The following is a 24,472-nucleotide window of genomic DNA, read 5'->3' as shown; positions in this document are numbered from 1 at the left end:
TAATTTGTGGTTTTAACTAGCTAAGTTTTGGGCTAATTTTTTTTTAAATTATTTTCAATTGGAGGATAATTGTTTTACAATATTGTGTTAGTTTCTGCCATATATCAACATGAATTAGCCATAGGGATACATTATATCCTCTCCATCTTAAAATTCCCTACTTCCCACCCCATCCCACCCGTCTAGGTGTCACAAAGGACTGGATTTGATCTCCCTGTGTCATATAGCAAATTCCCACTGGCTGTCTATTTTACACATGGTAACATATGTTTCACTGTTACTCTCTCAATTCATCTCATCCTCTCCTTCCCCCATTGTGTCCATAAGTCTTTTCTTTATATCTGCATCTCCTTTGTTGCCCTGCAATTAGGTTCGTCAGTATCATCTTTCTAGATTTGGGTTAATATAAAGTATTTTTCTCTTTCTGACTTACTTTACTCTGTATAATAGGCTCTAGGTTCATCCACTTCGTTAGAATTGACTCATAGATGTTCCTTTTTATAGCTGAGTAATATTCTGTTGTGTATATGAACCACAGCTTGTCTGTTCAGCTGTCAGTGGGCATCTGTTGCTTCTGTGTCCTAGCTAGTGTGGGATAGTAGTAGTTTCTTATATAGTAATAATAGCACATCCAGCCCAGAATTCAAGGGATACAAGTGATGAAAGGAAATGAATGTGTTAAGCAAGCCCTCCTCTTGCTCTAGTCACACTCTTCATCCTTTCTAAGTAGTGTATTTACAAAGTATCCCATGAGGAACCTGGAAGCCATATTTTACTCCCCCTACAAACTATATCACCAAGTTGTCAGTTTTTTCTCTTATCACTTGAGCCTGACCCTATTTTTATTACTTTAATTCATTTTTCAATTATTATAACATAACTTTGCAACTTTTCTACTTCCCTACAGTCTTTCCCAGCTCCATTCCATTCTCTACACTAATGCCAACAAGAACTTTTTCAAAATTATACCTGATCATGTTATTTATTTTTATTAAAAAATCACTACTTGTTCCCACACTGCAGAGGACAGAATTCAAATGCCATAGCATAGCACGCCTGTTCCTGTCCTATAGCTCTTTCTCTCTCTCCCATGCTCACAGCCTACACTCTGGCTGGCTGTCACCTCTGCATATGCTGCTTTCTTTTTGTGTCGAAGACCTTTCATTCTTTCCTTGTAACTCTTACTTATTTTTAAAGGCGCAGCTCAAGGTTTATCCAGACCTTCCTCCTTAATTATCAGGTCCTGGTTAGATGACTTCCTTACTTTACTTTCTTGGGGTACTTACCACAAAGATCAGTATTGTGTCTGCCACTAGAAGGTTAGCTCATGGGAAGACCAAAATCTATCTTTGATACTGAGATATTCATCTATTCATATATTCAAGTTCTATCTACTGAGCGACTTATGTATTATGTATGTTGTACACAAATGAACAAAACATATATGCCCCGCCTTGGCATAGCTTGTAATCTATTTAAGAAGAAAGACAGTAATAAGTACAACAAACAAATATTCTGATACATGAGTAAGAATTTTATGAGAGTAAACATGGGGACCAATTTTAGGTTGTGTGGCACACAGGTACACTCAAACATTTACTGAATGAAATGTTTATACCTTCACCACAGAGATTATGTAGGCCAGGCTCATTATATCCTTGCCAATACTGACTGTTTTTGTTTTTTTAAAAACATCTTTGCTCGTACTGTCAATGTCACTTTCTTGCTTATACATTCTCAGTACTAAAAATCAATAAAAAGAACACAAATTCAAATATACATTAAAAAAAAGAAGCTTGATTAAGCACAAGTGGAAAACAAAAACTAGCTTTATATATATTATCAGAGTTACTCTAATAGATGGCTAAGATAATTTTAAAATAATCTCTTATAAGATCACACATTTTATTAAGTAAAAACTAAAACTAAAAAAATGAAAGTCATGTCTTTCTGGTATTCAGAAGTCTAAAGTAATCATTGCTTAGCTTTTCTAAAAGAGAAAATTACTAGGGAATCCCTGCCTCTCCCATGGTTCACTGCCAAATGATTCACAAGTAGAGTATTTCAGGAAATATGGGTATGTGACAAAAGTTAAAAAAAAAAAATCATGACTATTGAAACAAAGCTTAATATTTTAAAAAGGGAATGGCAGGATGAGGAAACTATATATTAAAATATATAAGACAATTTCATTAATAACTAGTCATTAATTTAAAATATTATATAACCAACCAAAAAACTCAAAACAAAACTTGGTAGTAAAAAGAATATTTAAATGCTACTTACAACAGCTGAGAAGGTCACTGGGGCTAATTTCCTATATTAATATAAAATGCATAAAAAAATTCCAAAACCAAATTTTGCCTTGGATTATAAAGCTTGTATTTTATAAATTAAATGAGTTCATCCCTTCATAAATACAAATAGTTGGCTATAATAACATTAAATGATTGGCCCTTTCCTAAATTCACCTTCATGGTCCTGAAAATTTTAAATTAATTAGTATAGATGAGGAAAAAGAGCTTCTGTTTTACCACATGTTAGTCTTTCTAGTTGAAATATGAGATTTCTCTGGAAAATACACTCATCTGTTTGTTTTTAGTAGTGTATTTCAACACCTAGCCAGGATTTGTGCCAAGGGACAGAGGCAGTCACCGAACCTGTTACACCACAAGCTTTTTTTTTTTTTTAAACAAATTGATGATTGCCCAACAAAAAACTGTTAACTTCCTTGTGAATTTACATAGGCAGAGAGCTTTTTATTTTTCTTTTTGGCTTCTGCAATGGAATTTCACCAGTTTTTAAAGGTATTAACTTTGTAACCTGCAACAATCATCATTTTAAATCAGTATAGAAAAACTGTCAGATAGGTCAGAAATAGGGTTTACATAAGTCAAAATTATCTCTGACAGTAGCAAGATTTAACCTTCTGAGCAAACCCCAATAGACCAGCATTACAACTGAAATGATTAACCTAATGTGTAGTTACTAAGTCATGTCTGACTTTTTGAGACCCCATGGACTGTAGCCTGCCAGGTTCTCCTGTCTATGGGATTCTCCAGGCAAGAATACTGGAATGGGTTGCTATTTCCTCCTCCAGGATTAATCTAATACATAATGATAAATATTGCTCTTGAAAGAGCAAATTATTTTCCTACTTTTTTTTTTGCTAAAGGTCTAGTATAAAAATATTTTCTTCTCTCTGTATTTCCCTGCCACGATAATGCTAAAACATATCTATAGTCTCCTCAAACCTCAGGTGTTAAGGGCATATTAGCCTGTTTGAGTTGGAACACTGCTTCACATAGTCCAAGTGTTTTTTTAAGGCACTCTAAGAACTCTCAAGGACAGTAAAACAAAAACATTCCTGTTGCCTACAGATCTTTCAGGTATATTTTCCCTCAAATTTTTCTAAACTAAATGTTGTGATAACTGGTTTTTCTTTGTTTTCCATGGTACAGTCTTTAAGTTATTTTTCTTTTACTCGAAGCCACTCCTTCATTTTCAACTTGCTGAGCAGGCAGGCTTTTCGTTTCCACGGAAACTGAATTCCTGTGGCTTCGGGTAGGCATTCTTGTCCCACCAATCTAGGAGAAGCAGCAAAGAACAGGACAGTTTAACATGTTTACAATACAGTCAACTCTATTGTTTACACATGAAATAATTACCCTTCAAATTGTCCTTTATATATTTTTAGCCTCTAGCCACTTAACTGCCTCTATGCAAGCTTTAATCTGACAGTTTTAAAGTACGACAATTTCAAATAACAATCAGGGAAGCAGACAGATCAGGGTAAACTGAGAGAAGTAAAGAGGAAAATCACTCTTTTGTGATTTTTTTAAATTTGGAAAAGTTTGAAATGTTAAATGAGGAAATGAAGGAATGACAGACCTTTAGAGCAATGTGCTTACAATAATGAAACTGAAGGGCAGTGGAAAAGAAGAAATGAAAACTAAGAAGGGAGGGAAAGGAACTATAAGAAGGTCAGCGATGGTAAAGACAGAGAAGAAATTATGAATTCGAGAAACAGACAAAGAGTAAGAAAAACATAAGAGTCCAAAAGAGAAGAAAGATACAAAGAATAAATGTGAAAGGAAGAGAAAATAAGACTCCTGTTTGAAACGAAAACTGAAAAATACCCAACAAAAACTGTAGCTAAAATGACTTAAAATACTGATAACTCGTTCTGTCTATTCTTTCACTTGTTCCAACTAATTAACCACATTTATGTATTTTCTTGGCCAAAGTTAACAATGTACAAGAAGTTGTCATTTCTAAAAGGATTCTCTCAATAATAAGAGTGGAGAATTGAAAAATATAAACAACCTTTGTAAACCATAAAACCACTGTAAATTACAAAATAATCCTCAGTATCTGCATTCTAGCTATTTCTCCAAAGGAATTGTGGACATTTGCAGATTAATACAGAAAGAAAAAAAAAACAGAAAATATCTACATGATATACAAGCGATAGATGTTGTGGAGTGAAATATTGAGAAGAATAGAGGACTCAATAATTTTTGACTCAAAGATTTTTGGCAGCAGGAAAGGAAAAGTCAGATTCACTCACAGAGAAGAAAAGTTTTCCTTCAACTAAACTCGAACTGGAACTTCTTACATGATACAAAGAATGGGCTACATGGTAAACAGTATCTCTAACAATGGTTTTACAAAAGTTTCTGAGAAATATCATTCAACTGTTATTTCTAGGACGGATGCAAAAAAAAACATTAATTATAACTAAAATATTGAGTTATAAAAAATACTTAGCATTAAAACACAATTTACTTAACATTTTATTGTACTTTTAATAAGGCACTGCAGTCACTAATTACTAACACTTGTTTTTATATTTTTCCATATCCTACTTATCAATTTTTAATTGCATCACCATAATTTTATTCTATGTATTCTTCTGCAAATTGCCTCAAATATTTAATGAAATAAAAAAGTATACATAAAAACTGAAAAAAAATTATAACTCTGCTTTTCATAGGAACATAGGGATTTAACTATGTGGTTGCCTTGCTCATGCCCTCACTGGGCAGGCTAATAGAATTTTCTTTAGTTGACTATAAACCTAACAAAAAACAGAAAGTTTTGCTAAAATGATGGGTTCACAAGAGCATACAACTTTACCTATCGTTCCAATAAACACTGTTTTTAGAATGGTGTTGTGATTAACATGGCAAATATGGACACCAGGTTGAAATGCATAGCGAAACAGATTAATAATAAACAACCTAGTGGAACATTTTATTTCAGAAAAGATCCTACCTTTTGTTGCGCTGTGGGACCCAGTGACTTAGGTGGAAAAGTACAAGGTATTCTTCCGTGATGGATATGATATGGTAACAAGAGACTGGGATCTAAAGGGACCCAGGGAACCGAGAGGCTGGAAGGCACACCAGGAAGACCACAATGTGTTTTATGCAAGTTGTACGCTGTCCTAGTAACTTTTCCATCAGAGGTTTTGTAGATCAGGAGCGAAGAATCTTCTGCGGCGTGAGACAACAAGTAGGAACCCTCCTGCAAGCTAAATTCACACAGTAAAACTCAACTCACTGATTCACTGTGTCAATTTCAATAGCATTTTCTTAATCATGACCTATTAATAAAATAAAAAAACAATTAGGGGAATGGGACATCATCTCTAAAAACACTCTGTTGATCAAATAAGATTTAAGAATCTTCTAATCTATTTTCATGCCTTTTTAGCAACTAGTTTTAGTTCTTATTCCAAGTTCAGGATATATAATTATTTTCTTTTCATTGTTATGTCAGTCAATTTGGAAGTTTTCAATAATTTAATGGGAGACAAATAGTCTGCCTAATTCTCTAATTCCTGGACAACACATAACGAAAAGTACACAGACATATGAGTATGTAAGAACACATACATACCATTTCTATACACAACATTTAATTAAACAAGCACTGTAACTACTTTCTGTCTACTAACAGGTGAACAGAGATAGAAAGGTGAATGTGACACACTACACTGAAAAGTTTAAAATAAAGCGGCAGAAACAGTTAACAGAACAATCACAATATGAGGGGCCCTGAGAATAATAGCAACCTAAGCAGTTAATAGGTACTGAATATTTATCATGAACTAACTGTTGCACTGTTTATGTCCTTTTTGTCATTAAATCCTACACAACAACAACAACAACAACAACAAATCCTACACAACAAATCTTGAAGGGATAAAATTATTAACTCCATATTAGAGACAAACAAAAATTAGAGATATTAAGTAATTTGCCCAAGTTCTGAGTGCAGGACCTGCATATAAACCCAGGCAATCAAACACCAAAAAAAACCCATACCCTTTATTGTGATCCTCTACTATCACAATAAGAAGTTCTGTCAAATTTGCATTAAACCCTTTCTCTTTAGAAAGCTTTAAGGAATTCAGTGTACCAACATGAAGAGGTAAAAGGATATGATTGACATCCTGTGTGTTCCTTTTTTGTTGTTGTTTTTACACTCTTCCAGTGCAAAGGTACTATGGAGGATATCAGTTCTTCCTCACAATCTATCATTAAAAACAAGGATTAATCATACTTATAAGTCATTCTTCTCTAGAATTTGTGAACATTACCCATCAATGGCTTGTAAATGTGATTAAGGACACAATGTAACAACAAAAGCAAAAATGTGAATAATGTACTTTGGAGATGGAGTAAGGGACTACAACCTAAGAAATATAGGTATTTTTCCAAAGAAGGCATCAGATCAGATCAGATCAGTTGCTCAGTCGTGTCCGACTCTTTGCGACCCCATGAATCGCAGCACGCCAGCCTCCCTGTCCATTACCAACTCCCGGAGTTCACTCAGACTCACGTCCATCGAGTCAGTGATGCCATCCAGCCATCTCATCCTCTGTCGTCCCCTTCTCCTCCTGCCCCCAATCCCTCCCAGCATCAGAGTCTTTTCCAATGAGTCAACTCTTCGCATGAGCTGGCCAAGTACTGGAGTTTCAGCTTTAGCATCATTCCTTTCAAAGAAATCCCAGGGCTGATCTCCTTCAGAATGGACTGGTTGGATGGCCAATACCATTAATCATCAGGGAAATGCAAATCAAAACCACAATGATATACCACCTCACTCCTGTCAGAATGGCTATCACCAATAAGACAATAAATAAGTGTTGGCAAGGATGTGGAGAAAAAGGAATCCTTGTACACTACTGGTGGGATTATAAATTATGCAGCCACTATGGGAAAGAGTAGGGAGGTACCTCAAAAAATTGAAAATTGAACTGTCATATGATCCAGCAATTCTACTCTTGGGTATTCATCATATATCAAAAGATATATAAACACCAATGTTCACTGCAGTATTATTTATAAAAGCCAAGATACAGAAGCAAGTTAAGTGTCTACTGATGAACAGATAAATAAGATGTGATAAAAGTACAATGGAATACTGCTGCTGCTGCTAAGTCGCTTCAGTCGTGTCCGACTCTGTGCGACCCCATGGACTGCAGCCCACCAGGCTCCTCCGTCCATGGGATTTTCCAGGCAAGAGTGCTGGAGTGGGACGCCATTGCCTTCTCCGACAATGGAATACTACTCAGTCATAAAAAATGAAATCTTGCATTTGCAGCAACATGGCTGTATCTAGAAGTTATTGTGCCATGTGAAACAAGTCGGAGAAAGACAAATACCATACGACCTTACGTATATATGGAATCTGAAAAGCAAAAGAAACAAAAGTAAGATAGACTTACAGACACATAAACAAAAGGGTGGTTGCTGACTGAGGATAGTATGTGTGTGGAGAAACAGGCACAGGGGGCTGAGGAGGTACAAACCTCCAATTATAAATAAGTCACAAGGATGTAACACACAGCATAAAGAATATAATTGTAACAACTTTGTATGGAGATATGTGGTTATTAGACTTATTGCAATCACTTCATAATGTATGAAAATATCAAATCACTATCTAGTATACCTGAAACTAACATAATATTGTACACTAACTATATTTCAATTAAAAAAGAAAAGAAATACAAGCAGCCACTAGAAGCTGAAAATTAGGCAAGGAAACAACTGATTCCTAAGAGCCTCCAGAAGGGGCCAGCCCTGCTGACACAAGTTTAGTCCATTGAAGAGAATTTCAGATCTTTGAGCTGCAGAACTACAAGAGAATAAATTTGAGTTGTCTGAAGCCATTAAGTTTGTGATAATTTGTTATAGTGGCAATAGGAAGCCATTATAATAGCTGTACAGAAAAAAATGTTTAACTGTAAGCTCAGTAAAGCCAGATGTTATTATATTTCCTTCCTATTTATATTTTCACAATTCCACTTTGACACAACAGAATAAATTTTGTATTTCTAGGTTATTTTCTGTCTATTCCTAACAAGATGTATTCAAAGTTTTTTCACCCAAGAAAATTAGACATACCAATGAAAAACGCCTCCAGAGTACTTACCTACTTAATTTTCTTAGAATGTGTTGGAGGATGTTAAATAAACTTGAAATCCTATTAAACAGAAGAAATCAAAATAAAATTAAGGAACAAAAAAACTTACTCTTAACAACTGTAACTCCTTGGGAAAAGAAATGTCTCAATAACAAAACAACAGATGAAATAATGTAAAACAAATATCTAAATGTATTTCTAACTTGACTGAATTTTAGTATTTACTTCATTTTTGCCATTTTCTGATTTCCCTTAAAAATCATAAAGTATTTTGGCTTGTGTCAGTCAGAGCAGTGATGAGTAAAGAGATCACTATTTTAAGCTATGATTTTTTTTTAAAGAATGTATTTCCCTTTGAGTTCGTGTTTTTTAAAAAAATGTTTTTGTTTTTATGGCTATACCACGCAGCATATGGGATCCTAGTTCCCCCACCAGGCATCAACCCCCCTGCACTGGTTCATGGAGTCTTAACCACTGGACTGACAGGAAAGTCTCTCAAACTATAAATGTTTTAATAAGTTTCTAAGTTTAAAATTTTTGAAGTTTAAAACGTCTTTAGCAGAATTAATCTGCAGAGGAGTTTGCCTTTTAGAGATGGTGGTGGTGAATTTCAAAGAAATTGAGAGGTACTTTAAATGAATAAAAGGAAATGAAATATAAGATATTGATTTAAATATCTCTTCTAGACCTACATTCATTCCCTTGATTATTTATTTAAAAAATGGTTTTCATTGGGAGAGGTAGAGCAGGCAGTGCATAAATGTACGGAAAAGCTTTTCTATTCACATATGTAAATAAAAAGTTACCCATCAAAAGAAGTAATACTTATAACAGATGTTTAAGTATAAGCAAGGAAGTCAAACTTGAATCTACAGCCTTCAAAAACTATGACAAGCCCCAAAGCTGGAACTACAGAACTAATATAAGTCAGGGCGATTTCCCATCCTTTCAGATGAATCAAACATATTAACTACCAACTGTCATCCTAGCTCAGCAGTGTGCTCTGGGGAAAGTCACTCCAAGTTCCAGTTTCCTCATGTATAAAATGTAGATTAAAGGTACCACCAGTTCTTCCTGAAAAGTTGTGAGATGCAAATTAAATTAATTTCAATCTGATGTACAGTAACAGTTGGTAGAAGAACAAATTTTTAGAAGTTAGAATACCTGAATGAATGTATATATCCCTGAGCTCAAAGTCTGACTGGCCTATTTATTCCCACCTCTGGAAAGAAGTGAAATATGTGTGCCCATACTTCACCAAGATGGAAGACTCCTCTATTGTTTTAGCCTCCTTTGTCTTAAGTAGAAATACTGGTGCCACTAGAACATTTAATTTGGAGATGGAAATGATTAATGTAAAATGGATCACAAACTGGGTCAAGGAAAGCCTCAATTTATAAAAGGATGAAAGTCTTGAAAATAAATAATTTAAACCAATATTTAGTGATAGAGGAAAATTAATGATCACGTTAACAAGCTTTTAAATTCCTACCACAAAATTTCTTACTTGAGTGCTGAAAGTTTTTCTTTCAATTCTTCTGAGGTAATTTCTTCAAGCAGGAAAAGCTTTGATGTAAATGCATCAATATGTCCTAAAATAAAAGATCAAACTTAAAAAGAACAATTGCTGTATTTAAAAATCAAAAAAGCTAAGTTATCCAATCTTTTTAAAGATGTTTTTACACAATTGTCATAATTATAAAGGAACTTTATATTCTAAAAAGAGAAATAGACATTTTATTAAGTTTATTAAGTAAAGCTGTACTTTAAAATAATACCAGAAGTCAGATTATAAAGGAATATGTATTAATTCTAAAATATTTGCTGAACATAGAAAAGTTTATACATGTCCACATCAAAAAAATCATCTCTAAGTCTACAATTTAAGAACTGTTGAAACAGTGGTTTCTAATTTCTAGTAAAACTTTCATTTTTATGGAAATTAAATTTTTAGAGAGCTTCCCAGGTGGTGCTGGGGTTCCCAGTGGTTCAGCAGTAAAGAATCTGCCTGGAATACAGGCACCATAGGAGATGTGGGTTTGATCCCTGGGTCAGGAACATCCCCTGGAGCAGAGCATGGCAACCCACTCCAGTATTCTTGCCTGGAGAATGCCATAGACAGAAGAACCTGGTGGCCTACAGTCCACAGTGTTGCAAAGAGCCATGACTGAAGCGACTTAGCATTCATGTATGCATGTACCATAATATTATAAAAGCAAGCAGATAAAATATAGTTTGGGTATGATAAATACATTACTCAGACAAACTTGGTTAAGGTAAAAACTTGGCTTAAATATTCACAATAGCCAAGATGTGCATAACCTAAGTGTCCACCAACAGATGAAAGGATAAAGGTGTGATACACACACAAATAATGGAATATTATTCATCCATGAATTGGATGCTAAGTGAAATAAGTCAGAAAGAGAAAGATATATACTGCATGATAACTTATATGAGGAATCCGGGGGAATAAAAGTCAAACTCAAAGAAAGAAGTAGAAAAGTGGTTCTCAGGGGTTGGGGGCTAAAAGGGTACAAACCTTCAGCTACAAGATGAATAAGGTCTGAGGATCTAATGTATAACACAGTGACTCTAGCTGATAATAGTAGATTATATAACTGATATTTGCTAAGAGAGTACAACTCAAATGTTCTCATCCAAAAAAAAAAAAAAAACCTGGAGATGATGGATTTGTTAATTCAACTAGATGAGAGGAATTCTTTTACAATGTATACATACATCAAATCATTACGATGTATGATTTAAATATCTTAAAATGTTATTAGTTATACCTCAATAAACCTTAAAAAAATCTAGCTTATTTTTTAATTAAAGCACATGATAAGATTTCCTACGATTAAAAAAAAAAAATTCAAAATAGTCTGCTCCAAGTCTTACTTTCTTATAAACATGACCTAATTCTAGAATTCAAAGAAACAAAACAGCAAACGCTCATGATTACACTTGCACATGTTCTCCCACAAAACAGGTTGAGACACAACACTGAGGCCTGGGAATGTGCCAGGGAAGTGATACAAAAAATGGCGTTTAGTTAAATGTTATATAATCACATTCATACAAAACCCATGTTATTACACCAGTCAAAAACATCAATCGCTAAGAGTATAATATTCACTAATGCTGAAAATAGTATCACTTTAATTTTTTTAGCTTCCAAAATTTGGTTATCAGAACACATGACCTGGATAGTTGACATCAATCATAATACAAAAAACCTGCAAATAATTTAGTATCTCATTTCTTATCTTGCCCCCTTTCATTTCATCTGCTTTGTGCTCATAAAAAAGAATTAGAAATATTTTTACCAGATACTTTTCTTCTAAGACAACAAATCTTTTCCCATGCCTACTTATTCTTTCCTGTGCCAAGTTTCGGTTTCACCTCTGCATTTCTAACACTCATTACACAGTGACGTTTCTAATAAAAAGGACACAGTTTAATGGTTTAAAGACTGTCAAAAGGCAATAAATATTAAGCACAATAAAACAGTTTAGACATTTACTAAATGTGTCTTTGAGGAAACTCACAGTTCTTACCTTTTTAAAGCAATCTCAATGAAAAGTATGTATTATAGTATATGTCAAATACAGTTAGTCTAAAATATACAGAGAATACTGTACTAAGTTCCATGAGGGCTTCAATTCTCTCAACATTGGAACATTTTAACCAGTGGGCCTCAAATGAGTTCAGATGTTTATTTCCTCAGTCCTTGGGGCAACTGCACAAGACTTGGGATGGCAACAGCTTTCTGGCCTCGTAGACTCTTGCATATCACAGTATGCTATCCAAATACTTTTTTAAGTGTGTCAAGGTTGGAAAGGTTAGTTAATACAAATCAGGGCTTTACATACATGCATGAATTCATACATATATATATACATACACACACACACATACATGTATATAGGCAGTCCCTATTCTACATGTAGTAGGGGATGATAAAAATAATCATGCATAAGTCAAAATTATGCAAGCGATTTTAATAATCAATGGGAAAAATTACAATTGCTCCATTACCTTTAAGATTTTTTGATCAAAACATTATAAATTCCCCATCAGTAATAAATGCATGGAGAAATGAAGACAGTAAAAACTAATCTTTATTTAGTAGACTATAAATTGCAAACACTGAGATTTAAAGTATTATTTCATTATAAAACTCATTAATAGTAGTCTGAATAGTGCTTGTCACTTTCTCCTGTTACAACTTATGATAGGGAGCAAGCACCTTTTCTATGCTGTGGAGGGGTTTCACACTTGCTGATCATTGTTGGATCAGCTCCCAACGTTATACCCTTTGCACTTTTAAGGTCCTGAAATATCTCAAAGTGTTTCTTCAATGTAAAATACTGTGCCAGGGTCATTTCTTCATCCTTTATGCCACAAGCACTTTCCTTATTTATGTGAGTCAGTTCACTTTCACTAAGTTCCTCTGGTGGCTCATCTTGTCTCTTGAACCTCAGCAGTGTCAACATTTCTACTGTCAGTTATTTCTTCTATAACTCCATTTATATTCAATTCAAATTCCATTTGCAGCAGTATGGTCTTTTGTTTCTTTGCTGTGCTTTAATCTTTGTTGGCCAATTCCCTCTTCTGATTATCCACTTTTACAAAACATCATGTGAGTTTATCACTGGGAGACAAGGAGGGAACACAACTAGACATTTTGCTTTCTATGCATGATCTCAGTAACAGGTACACAGCGACCAAAAACAATGACAGACTCTTAAAGGAGTGATATGATTGGTGACTGGTCATGACGCAAGTCTGTTATTTATGTAGTGATCTGTGAACTGAAGAGTCAGCAGTAAAGTTGGTAGTTTACACAATTACAGTTAATATGCCTTTGTAACTGACATTTGTGGATATCAGAATAGCACAAAGGAAGGACTGCTTGTATGTCGACTGCAGAATTGATATACATTAGATAACTGAAAAGTAGATACAGAAGTTGTGGTAAGATGACTTTTGGAATTTTCTTTAGGGAGTACATATTAGTGTTTGGGGCAAGAGGGAAAAAATAACACAGCAATCTAAAGGAAGAGAAGAACATGTTCATAGCAAAGCAGGGAAACAAAAAACAAGTATTTTTATTCTACCTAAAAAGGAGACTAGGAGCTACAGGAAAGGTATTCAAGGTATGGTCCCTGGACTACCAGCATTAGCACTACCTGAGAACATGCTACAAACGCTAAAGTCTTAGGTTCCAATCCAGACCTATCGAATCAGACACTCCTAGGGTCAGGGCCAATAATCTTCAATCTAACAAGCTCTACAAACGACTGCGACACACAGTCAGTTTAGATAACTGCTGAACTGGAGTCCTATAAATCAATACACTCTTCAGTTCAGTAAGTGACATTTTGTATCTCTTGTGTTTTGTATGATACGCTGTATCTGAATCTCTCAATCACACATGTAAACTCTACTCTCACTTTTCTCTCCAAAAGATGTAATGTCAAAAAAAACAAAGAAAGCAAGCTCTAACGCACTGGTCCCCGGCTTTGATTTCTGAGAAGAAACTGTCTTAAATTTCTTTGAAATTTTGAGATCATAGAGCTGGGCAGGGAAAACTAACAATGAAATGCCACAGTTAAATGGAGGAGCGGCTAGCAAAGGTTGAGTGAGGAAAACACAGGTCACAACTTAGAAAGGACGAGGGTGCATGATTGCATGGGAAAGAAATAGGAGCACATGGAAATTTTCTGGTTAAGATTTTATCCCAGTTTCTAAGACACAATGAATTATTTGTATTCAGTCACACTGATTAACATTGTTATACACACAGTGAGTGCTTCATTTTTGTTACCTCTGACCTCCCCCCTCCCCGTTTTTTCCTAGCCCTGTTTAAGGTTTACAGCAAAGTTATAAACACTTAAAAATTGTGACCAGGACTTCCCTGGTGGCACAGTGAATGAGGATCTGCCTGCCAATACAGGGGACACAGGTTTGATCCCTGGTCAGGGAGGATTCAAAATACTGCAAAGTAGCTAAAGCCCGTGCACCACAACTACTGCACCTGCATGCTGCAACTACTGGAGCCCATGTGCTTAGAGTCTGTGCTCCACAACAGGAGACGCTACTTAATGAGAAGCCCGTGCACTGCAATGAAGAGATGCCCCTGCTCGCTGCAACCAGAAAAATCCATGTGCAGCAACAAAGACCCAGCAAAACCAAAAATAAATAAATAAATACTTGAAAAAAACTGACTAAATTCTGATCCTGCCACTGGTGGACTCTGTGGCATATATGAGGGTTTCTTTTTGTTCTTGTTGTTGCTGTTTTAAATAAGCAGCATCTTTCATTTTCAACAACAAAGTCATCCTTAATAAACCCGAGGATGCTATACAGCACAACTCTGAGGATGACCATTCATATGGAATGGACTGGGCACACTGTTTCTTGGACGGTGTACAATGTGGAGATAATAAAAATATTTTCTATTTTATATGTAACAGAACTCTACAACAACATTCAAAGGAGAGGACCACCTGTCACTCCACTTACTTAACATGAATAATGTTTAGTTTTTAATTTCTTTAGAGAAAAAGTAAAAGCTATAATATTTTCTTCTTGTATTCCAATGGCTTGTCTTACACACATCTAGGAAAAGTAAAATGAATAAAGTATATAAATTCTGTGGTTTGTTATCTACCATTTCCCTTCTCCTTGACTTTTTACTGCTCCTTCAACCAATTATGCAAGCCAACTTCACTCTCTAAAAAATACTTATTGAGCACCTCTGTGTGTCAGATACTGTTCCAGGTGCTTATGATGTATCAATAAACAAAACAGACAGAGACAGGCCATAAATACTATGAGTGATTAAATTACATAATTTGTTAGTGGTTACCAGAAAAAGGGAATGGGACTATATTCAGAGCCAAAAACCAGAAGAAGAAACACACTTGGAGATGTGAGTCTGGCACTGAGGGCTGCTTCTCTCTTAGGAGCACCTGTTAATCTGGAGAAAGCAACTGAGACCTAAGAGATGAACCAGAGTTTTCAATAATCTCTCAGGATTAGAAGAACAAAAACTGCTCTATGAATTAGATAAACAAATGTTCTGAGTTCGGACACAGGCTCAGTGCTTCTCTACAAGGACTTATAGCTTCAACATACAGTGGCACACATGGATAAGATTTATTATAGCAAAAGGATACAAATAAAAGGAGAATCCAAAAAAGGCAAAGAAGTGTGGGATAAAGTTCAGAGAAAATGAGATGCTATCTTCAAAAGTCCTTTGTTGGCTTTCTATTCGGGATGATAAAAAAGCTCTGAAAATGGACAGTGATGATGGTTACATGGCACTATGAATGTACTTAATCACAGTAAATCATGCACTAAAATCATACAGTAGGACCTCCCTAGCAAGCCAGTGGCTAAGACACTGTGCTTCCAGTGCAGGGGGCATGAGTTAGATCCCCGATCGGGGAACTACGAGCCCACATTCTGTGGCCATAAAATAAACAGGTAATTTTTTTTAAATGTGTAGTAAATTGTACCCTGGAATTGTTAAAATGGTACATTTTATGCTACAAACATTTTTCTACAATTTAAAAAAAAAAAGGCCTTTCTCACTGGAGCCACACAAGATCCACTTAATTCCTCCAGCAACATCTTTTTGTACCAGATAAACTTAATGAAGACTCAGCACTCAATGCTTTTATTGGGGGATGCATCATGCAGGCAACCCTCTGCCTAACACATACCAAAATTCCAGACACTCAGAAAGCAGATGTTCAGAATAAGCCATAGTATTTATACAAACAGTGTATGTACAATGAGCCCTCCTTATCAGCTAATGGACGTTTTACATCAGCGTAGGAAACTGTTTACTAGCCAAGTTCCCAGATGCTAGCAGACAGCCAGCCTTGCAAGCAGGTTTTTCCAAAGACTGGCAATGTCAGACCATGAATGGCAACATCCCAGCAGTAAGAGGGAAATATACTGGGCTTTCTAGGGTGCAAAGCCAAGCTTCAAACTACCTAACTCCCTGTAATTGGATTACAGTGAATCCAGATTGCTAGTGTAGTCAAGAGTAATACAGGAAGACAACACTGTAGCTTTGACATCAAGTCCAGAATTTTTCATATACAATTTTCTGGCCCCTGATAAAGAATATTCTGACATACAATGAAGAAACATGGAATAAACAAGAAGAGAGAAAAACAACATGGCACGGAATGAAGTGTCCCTGTAAAAAGATATGCTGAAACCCTAAATTCCTACTCCCTCAGAAAGTGACTTTCTTTGGAAATAGAATTGTTGTAGATGTAATTAGCTATGATGGGTGGACCTTTAATTCAATATGAATGGTGTCCTTATAGGAAAAGGACAGAGACATACAGGAAAAAAGATCCTGCATGATGACAGAGGCAGAGATGAAAATGATATATCTACAAACCAGTAATGCCAAGGATTGCTGGCAAACACCAGAAGGAAAAAGGGGCAACAAAGGATTCTCTCTTATAGGTCTCAGAAGGAGCATGGCCTTTTAAAACCTTCATTTTAAACTTCCAGCCTTCAGAATTGTGAAACAAGAAGTATCTATCATGTTAAGCTATCCAGTTTGTGGTACTTTGTTATGGAAGCCTTATAAAATTAACACACACACAAATAATAGAAAAGACTTGCAAAGACTCTACATAACAGAGGTATTAGATACAGACTTTAAAGCAATTCTGCCTAATACACCTAAGATGGATTCACTGTGCCTAAGACATAATGCTTTTGAACTGTGGTGTTGGAGAAGACTCTTGAGAGTCCCTTGGACTGCAAGGAGATCCAACCAGTCCATCCTAAAGGACATCAGTCCTGGGATTTCTTTGGAAGGAATGAAGCTAAAGCTGAAACTGCAGTACTTTGGCCACCTCATGAGAAGAGTTGACTCATTGGAAAAGACTCTGATGCTGGGAGGGATTGGGGGCAGGAGGAGAGGGGGACGACAGAGGATGAGATGGCTGGATGGCATCACTGACTCGATGGACGTGAGTCTGAGTGAACTCCGGGAGTTGGTGATGGACAGGGAGGCCTGGTGTGCTGCGATTCATGGGGTGGCAAAGAGTCGGACACGACTGAGTAACTGAACTGAACTGAACTGAAGACATAATTGAGACTTTTTATAGCAATTATACAAAAGAATTTCTACAGAAATGTATAAAAAGAACCAAATGAAAAGTCTAGAACTAAAAAAATACAGTAAATGAAATTAAGGACTCAGGGGATGGGTGAAAGAGTGTAATAGGGATAGTTGAAGAGGAAATTAGTAAACTAGAAGAAAATACTGAGAATCATGCATGAGGAGTCAAAAGGAGGGTAAATACAGAAGAGCATGTAAGGGATGTTCAGAACACAGTAAGATGTAACATAATACAACCTAGATCCAGAAGAGAAAGCAAATTAGCAGGAAGTGATGTCTGGTGAGATAGTGACTGAGAATTCTCCCAAACTGGTAAAGGTCATCAAATCACATACCAAGGAGCAATATGTTATAAAATGAACATGTACAAAGGAATATTTACAACAACAAAGACTAACATAGGTACAACGTAGGACAATTGTTGAAAGGGGGAGAGATAAAATTTAAAGTCTGATAAAGAAAAGAAACATATTACTTGCAAAGCAGCATAAATGGATAAACAGCTGACTTTTCAACAGAAACAAAGCCAGGAAACATGGAGTGGGGGAGGGGCAGGTTGGGAGTCTGGGGTTAGCAGATGTAAATTACTATATACAGGATGGATAAACAACAAGGTCTTACTGTATAGCACAAGGAATTACATTCAATATCCCATGATTAAAATATAATGGAAAATAATATAAAAAGAACATGCGTATATATATACACACACACACACATACACACATATATATGTAGTGTAACTGAATCATCTTGCTCTACAACAGATAAACGCAACATTGTAAATCAACTATACTTCAATTTAAAAACAGCAAACATTGAACTGATAATTAGAAACTCCTCTAAAAGAAAGCTCTAGGCCTGCAGGCTTCACACGTCAATTTTACCAAACATTTAATTAAGAAATAACACTGATTTTTACAGAAATTCTACCAGATAACAGAAAAAGAGGAAACAGATCCCAAATCACTTTAAGACATAAACTTAATCTTAATACCAACACCTCACAAGGAAACTTACAGGTCAATCTCACTTATAAACACAAATGGCAAGATAAATATTAATAAAATGAATCTACCAATTGTTGGACAGAGGCATGGGGTCGCAAAGAATTGGACATGACTGAGTGACTAACAATTTCACCAATATTTAAAAAGAGTAATATATCATGAGCAAGCCGGAATTATGGCAGGAACACAAGTTTGGATTAACATTTTAAAATTAATTAATATGATTCATCACATTAGTAGAATAAAAAGGTTATACCATCACATAATCTCAATAAATACAGAGAAAATATCTGAAAATTTCTTTTTTTACCCATTCATTATTAAAATTCTTAACTAGGCATAGAAAGGAACTTCTTTCTTCAAACAAAAGGCATACACAAACACCCATACAAAACACTACATAAAATGGTGAAATGTTGAAAATCTCCTCCTTTAAGATTAAAGACAGACAAAGACGCCCATTATTTACCTTCTATTTGAATTCTAGGCAAAGGGAGCAAGGAATAAACAGGTATAATGATTGTAAAGAAGAAGTAAGATGGTCATTATTTGCCAAGAACATAATTGTTTAACTTGAAAATATAAATTATTAGAATGAGCTTAGGCAAGTTACTAAGATACAAGATCAACATACAAAATTAATATGCAAATAAATCCTGTATTATCAGTAACAGCCTAATAAGAAAATAAAATTTCAGAAATATCATTTATAATAACATATCAGCCAACAACAAAAATATTTAACAAAAGATGTGCAAGAACTTTACAAAGAAAATCATAAAGATATTAATAGAAATTGAAGATATAAACAGAAGAATATCTAAAGTTCACAGATTGACGGATTTGTTATTATAAAGCTGTTAATCTGTTCCACATTGACTGAGTCAATGCACTTCCTAACAAAAAGCCCAATCTTCCTGTTGCTGTTGGCTGAAACTGACAAGCTGATTCCCAAATCTGTAAATGCAAAGAGCCAAGAATAGCCAAGAAATTCTTGAAGAAAAACAAGCTGACACGGAACTACTCCATACTCTGTAATGACCTATATGGGAAAAGAATCTTAAAAAGAGTGGATATATATGCCTATATAACTGATTCACTATGCTGCACACCTGAAACTAACACAACATTGCAAATCAAATATACTCCAATAAAAATTAATTAAAAATAAAAAGTTGACAAGATTTGCTTCATCAAACAGTAAAAGATTTTATAAAACTAATGCAATTAAGACAGTGCTAACTGTCTAGCTAGAGTAATTACTCTAACTAGAGTAATTAAAACAGGATAAAGAAATAGGGAGTCCAGCTTAGATTCATATATATAACTCAAGTAAAATGGGACAGCAGAGAATGGATAGTCTTTTTCAATAAATGGTGCTGAAAACTGGAAAAAAAAAAAAAAAACCACTTAATATTCCAGGCAAAAATAAATACCACATAAACTATGTGTCTGGAAAATAGAAAATAATTTTAGGAAGGTTTCCAGAAGATGTTATATTCATGATGCTGCTGTAAGGAAGACTTGTTAAACCAGGCAAAAAAACACTAATCATAAAGAAAATGGCTAAATATTGGTCTTTATTAAATCCAAAAGATACCATTAAGAGACTGAAAAGGCAAGAGCAGGAGAAAATTACTTGTAACATTTAAAACCAACAAAGAACTAACAAGCAAATAAACAAAAACTTGACAACAGTGAAAGAGGTTTGAAAAGGCAATTCACAAAAGTGAATATCCAAATGATTATTAATCATATGACAAAGTGTCCAACCAAGGAAAAGCAAATTAAAACAATAATGAGAGGGGGGAGGGAGAGAGAAAAATAATAATAATGAGATGTTAATAATACATACCCACCAGCGTGACAAATTAAAACTGATAATGCCAAGTTTGGGCAAGGATGTGGAGAAGATATAACCCTCACATGCTGCTAATATAAGTGTATACTGGTATAATCATTTTGGAAAGCTTTCTGGAATTATCTAACTGAAGATAATGTAGCTTAAGCTATGACCCAGTAATTCCACTCTCAGGTATGTGCCCAATAGCAATACATACACATTGCTCTAACAGACACTTATGTTCATAGCTGCATTAACAGACACAACCGAAACAGGCTCCCAAAGTTAAATGCATAAATAAATGGTGGTATATTCTTAAAAAGGAAAATGTGAAAAAGAAAAATATTGTTACATACAACGTAAACTTTAAAAACTATTAAGCAAAAGAAGGTATAAATGAAAGAACTTTATAATTCCATCCGTACAGAGCTGGCGAAACCCAAATGATTACGTTAGAAGGCGGGACACTGGTTATTAGTGGAGAAGAGGAAGAAGGCTATATAGGCAAGTGGCAAAAAGTGGGTCTCTGGCAGTTTTCAGCTTCTTGATCTGGGTGTGAGTTACAGAGGTGCAGACTTTGTTATGTAATTCCTTGAGCTGTACATTTTTCACTTTTCTCCTGCATTGGCAGGTGCGTTCTTTACCACCTGGGAGGTCCTTTTCTTTTCACTTTTCTGAATGTATGTTATACTTAAAAAATAACATATATGAAAGAAAAATATTATCAAAGCAAAGGTATATGTTACAACTGACAGTATTTTAGGACAGAAGTAGTACTACGTAGATCTTTTTGAAAATTATGCATAAATATAGAGAAGTTCTCAGTTTTTTGCTGTTGTTTTAGCCTGCTTTTAATCTTTGGTTAAGAAATCCTTTTTTACTCTCATATTTTGATCTAAATTTTAGGTTAATAGCTATTTTTTCTCAGTACAAAAATATACAAAGTATAACTTCATTGTCTTGTGGTATTTATTTTCATTAAGGAGAAGTGTACTTTTAGGGCATTATATTACATAATATAATATAGAGAAGGACAGGGAAGTCTGGCGTGCTGCAGTCCATGGGGTCGCAAAGAGTCAGACATGACTGAGTGATTGAATAACAAGAAAAATTACATAATCATTGTAAGAAAAAGGATTTGTGTATAGAGTCCCTGAGGTAGATTCAACAAAATGTTACTATTATTACTATTTTGACTGTACCCTGTGGCTTGCGGTATCTTTTCCTCAGTCAGGGATTGGACACAGGGCCATAGCAGTGAAAGAACTGAGCTGTAACCACTGGAATGCCAGAGAATTCCTTGAACAAAATATTATTATGTCCATTACCTACAGATGAAAAAGCTGCGGACTCAAAAGCTTAAATGATTTTGCCCAAAGTAAAAAGAAAACTGTAAAGTATGAAGTACTCATACACATATCTTCTGACTCACACATTCAGCATGATTTTTAAATTCCATTATAAATGAAAAGCACAGGCTGTGGAATCAGAAAATACATGGATACAAATCCCAGATTTCCCACAAACTGTAATCTTGAGCAATAAACTCTATGAGCCTCAGTTTCCTCATCTGTAAAACAAAGACAGACAACACTTATTTTACAGAATAGTGAGGATTAGTAACAATGGATATACAGTCCTTGACCTACATCACATACTTCATTAATGACAGTTAGAAATACTGCTGCATTACTTTATATATAGAAAAATACACATATATATGTCATATATACACACACACACATACAGTTTCTGAGGAAAATTTTGGAGTATTTCAAGTGTATTATATTATAATTTGGTTTGAGAGTGGTAGATACATAAGGAAGCAAAAGGAGAGAACAAAACAAAACACACAGCAATACCCTAAGAGCTGTTATATTGGGAGCCTAAGAGGAGCAGAAGCTAAAAGGACAAGAATAGTACAGGGAGGAAGACTGACACACAGAATCAAAAAACAGAATACTTGAAAAGAAAGACATTACTAATTTCAAGTGTACTGTTCAGTTGCTAAGCCGAGTCCAACTCTTTGTGACCCCATGAACTGCAGCATGCCAGGCTTCCTCGTCCTTCACTATCTGCTGGAGTTTGCGCAAACTCATGTGCATTGAATCAGTGATGCCATCCAACCATATCCTCCTCTGTCACCCTCTTCTCTTGTCCTCAATCTTTCATAGCATCAGTCCTTCCAATGAATATTCAGGGTTGATTTCCTTGAGGATTGACTGGTTTGATCTCCTTGCAGTCCAAGGGACTCTCCAGAGTCTTTTTTGACATCACAGTTCAAAGCATCAATTCTTCAGCACTCAGCCTTTTTTATGATCCAACTCTCACACATGTACATGACTACTAGAAAAACTGTAGCTTTGACTATAAAGACCTTTGTTGACAAAGTGATGTCTCTGCTTTTTATTATGCTGTCTAGGTTTGTCATAGCTTTTCTTCCAAGGAGCAAGCATCTTTCAATTTGGCGGCAGAAGTCACCATCTGCAGTGATTTGGGAGCCCAAGAAAATGAAATCTGTCACTGCTTTCATTTTTTCCCCATCTATTTGCCATGAAGTGTACACTATAACTCATATCTAGCAAAGCATCATACAGGTAAAAACAATTAGCCTTTATTTAGATGTCAAAGGGAAATAATAAATACTTTTGAAGACAGATGTACCAAATAATATTTTGTATACATCTTTTACCTCTTGACCATCTGTAGATAGGCACTCTTCTTTAAAACTAAAACCACTTAGTCTACACAATGTAAGGTAGAACTACAAAATAGAGAGACTAAGTAATGAGTCACACATGCTACTTTAGAGTCATATCTGATATATAACTTATTTTAACTATATTGTCATACCAGACACCACGAGGACAAACTCTTACTGTTTTTATCTTATTTCCTGAATGCAACTGTAGCAAAAACTTATTTAGGAGTCTATTCTCCTAAACTCCCTTCCTGTTGCAACATTTCTCTTAAATTAAAAGAGTAATAAAATAAAATTATAAAAAACCTCAAAACTCACAGATGTTTTTAAAACAGTATTTTGAAACATTCACCCCCATATAAAAAAAAAAAAAACCCAAACAAAGCAAACACATCATGTAAGAATACATAAGTTTCTCACCAAACAGTTGTCAAAGACACTAAAAACACCACCTCATTACATCAAAATGAATGGCTTATCAGGATTCACTGATGATAAACAGCATGTAAGGCAATGATTACTTATGACTTTACAGAGTACAGTAGTCCCCCCTTATCCACAGGTGATACAATCTAAGAGCCCCCAGTAGATGCCTAAAACTGATAGTACCAAACTTTACATATACTGTTTTTTTCTACACATACATACCTATAATAAAGTTTAATGTATAAATTAGGCACAGTAAGAGTTTAACAGGGCTTCCCTGGTGGCTCAGATGGTAAAGCGTCTGCCTGCAATGCATGAGACTGGGGTTCGATTCCTGGGTCGGGAAGATCCCCTGGAGAAGGAAATGGCAATCCACTCCAGCACTCTTACCTGGAAAATCCATGGACAGAGGAGCCTGATAGGCTACAGTCCATGGGGTTGTAAAGAGTCGGACACGACTGAGCGACTTCACTTTCACGAGTTCAACAACAGTAACTAATTATAAGATAGACCAATTTTAACAATATACTATAATAAAAGATTTCTGAATGTGGTGTGTTTTTCCTTCCTCTCAAAATATCTTACAAACTGAATGCCTTTTCCATTTAATTTAATACTTATCTGCTCTGTGACAATAACCTTGCACTATGAGGTTTGTTTTGCAGTTTGACAGCAAAACAAACATGCGTTCTTTATCCTTCAAAACTTCAAGACAGAAGATTCATTCTGACCACAGATCTTTGCCACACTGCATATAAATTTTCTTTCCTAATTAAGAAAAGAAAGCTGAAAACTTTCACCTTTTCACTTAAAGGAAGCACTCTGCAGTTTCTCCTAAGCATATCTAAATTCCCAGTATCACATACTCTTGCACTTTGGGGCTGTTA

At 35.2% G+C, this 24,472-nt stretch overlaps 1 protein-coding gene across 6 annotated transcripts in view; it reads right to left on the bottom strand.

The window, feature by feature from the left end:
- Positions 1–1,513: 1,513 nt before the first annotated feature.
- The window catches only part of ICE2 (interactor of little elongation complex ELL subunit 2), a 64,600-nt gene continuing 41,641 nt past the window's right edge, over positions 1,514–24,472 (bottom strand). For 2 of the 6 annotated variants that reach the window (XM_005211719.5, XM_005211721.5), the window contains 4 exons: positions 9,947–10,031; positions 8,449–8,499; positions 5,278–5,536; positions 1,514–3,587 (listed from right to left, as the gene is read on the bottom strand). In XM_005211719.5, coding sequence (XP_005211776.1) covers positions 3,465–3,587; positions 5,278–5,536; positions 8,449–8,499; positions 9,947–10,031 — 518 coding nt within the window. In that variant the 3' untranslated portion in view covers positions 1,514–3,464. 6 annotated transcript variants of the gene reach the window in all.

Source organism: Bos taurus, chromosome 10 (genome assembly GCF_002263795.3).
Source record: "Bos taurus isolate L1 Dominette 01449 registration number 42190680 breed Hereford chromosome 10, ARS-UCD2.0, whole genome shotgun sequence".
NCBI classification, from domain to species: Eukaryota; Metazoa; Chordata; class Mammalia; order Artiodactyla; family Bovidae; genus Bos; species Bos taurus.
This window is presented reverse-complemented; position numbering and strand designations above follow the sequence as displayed.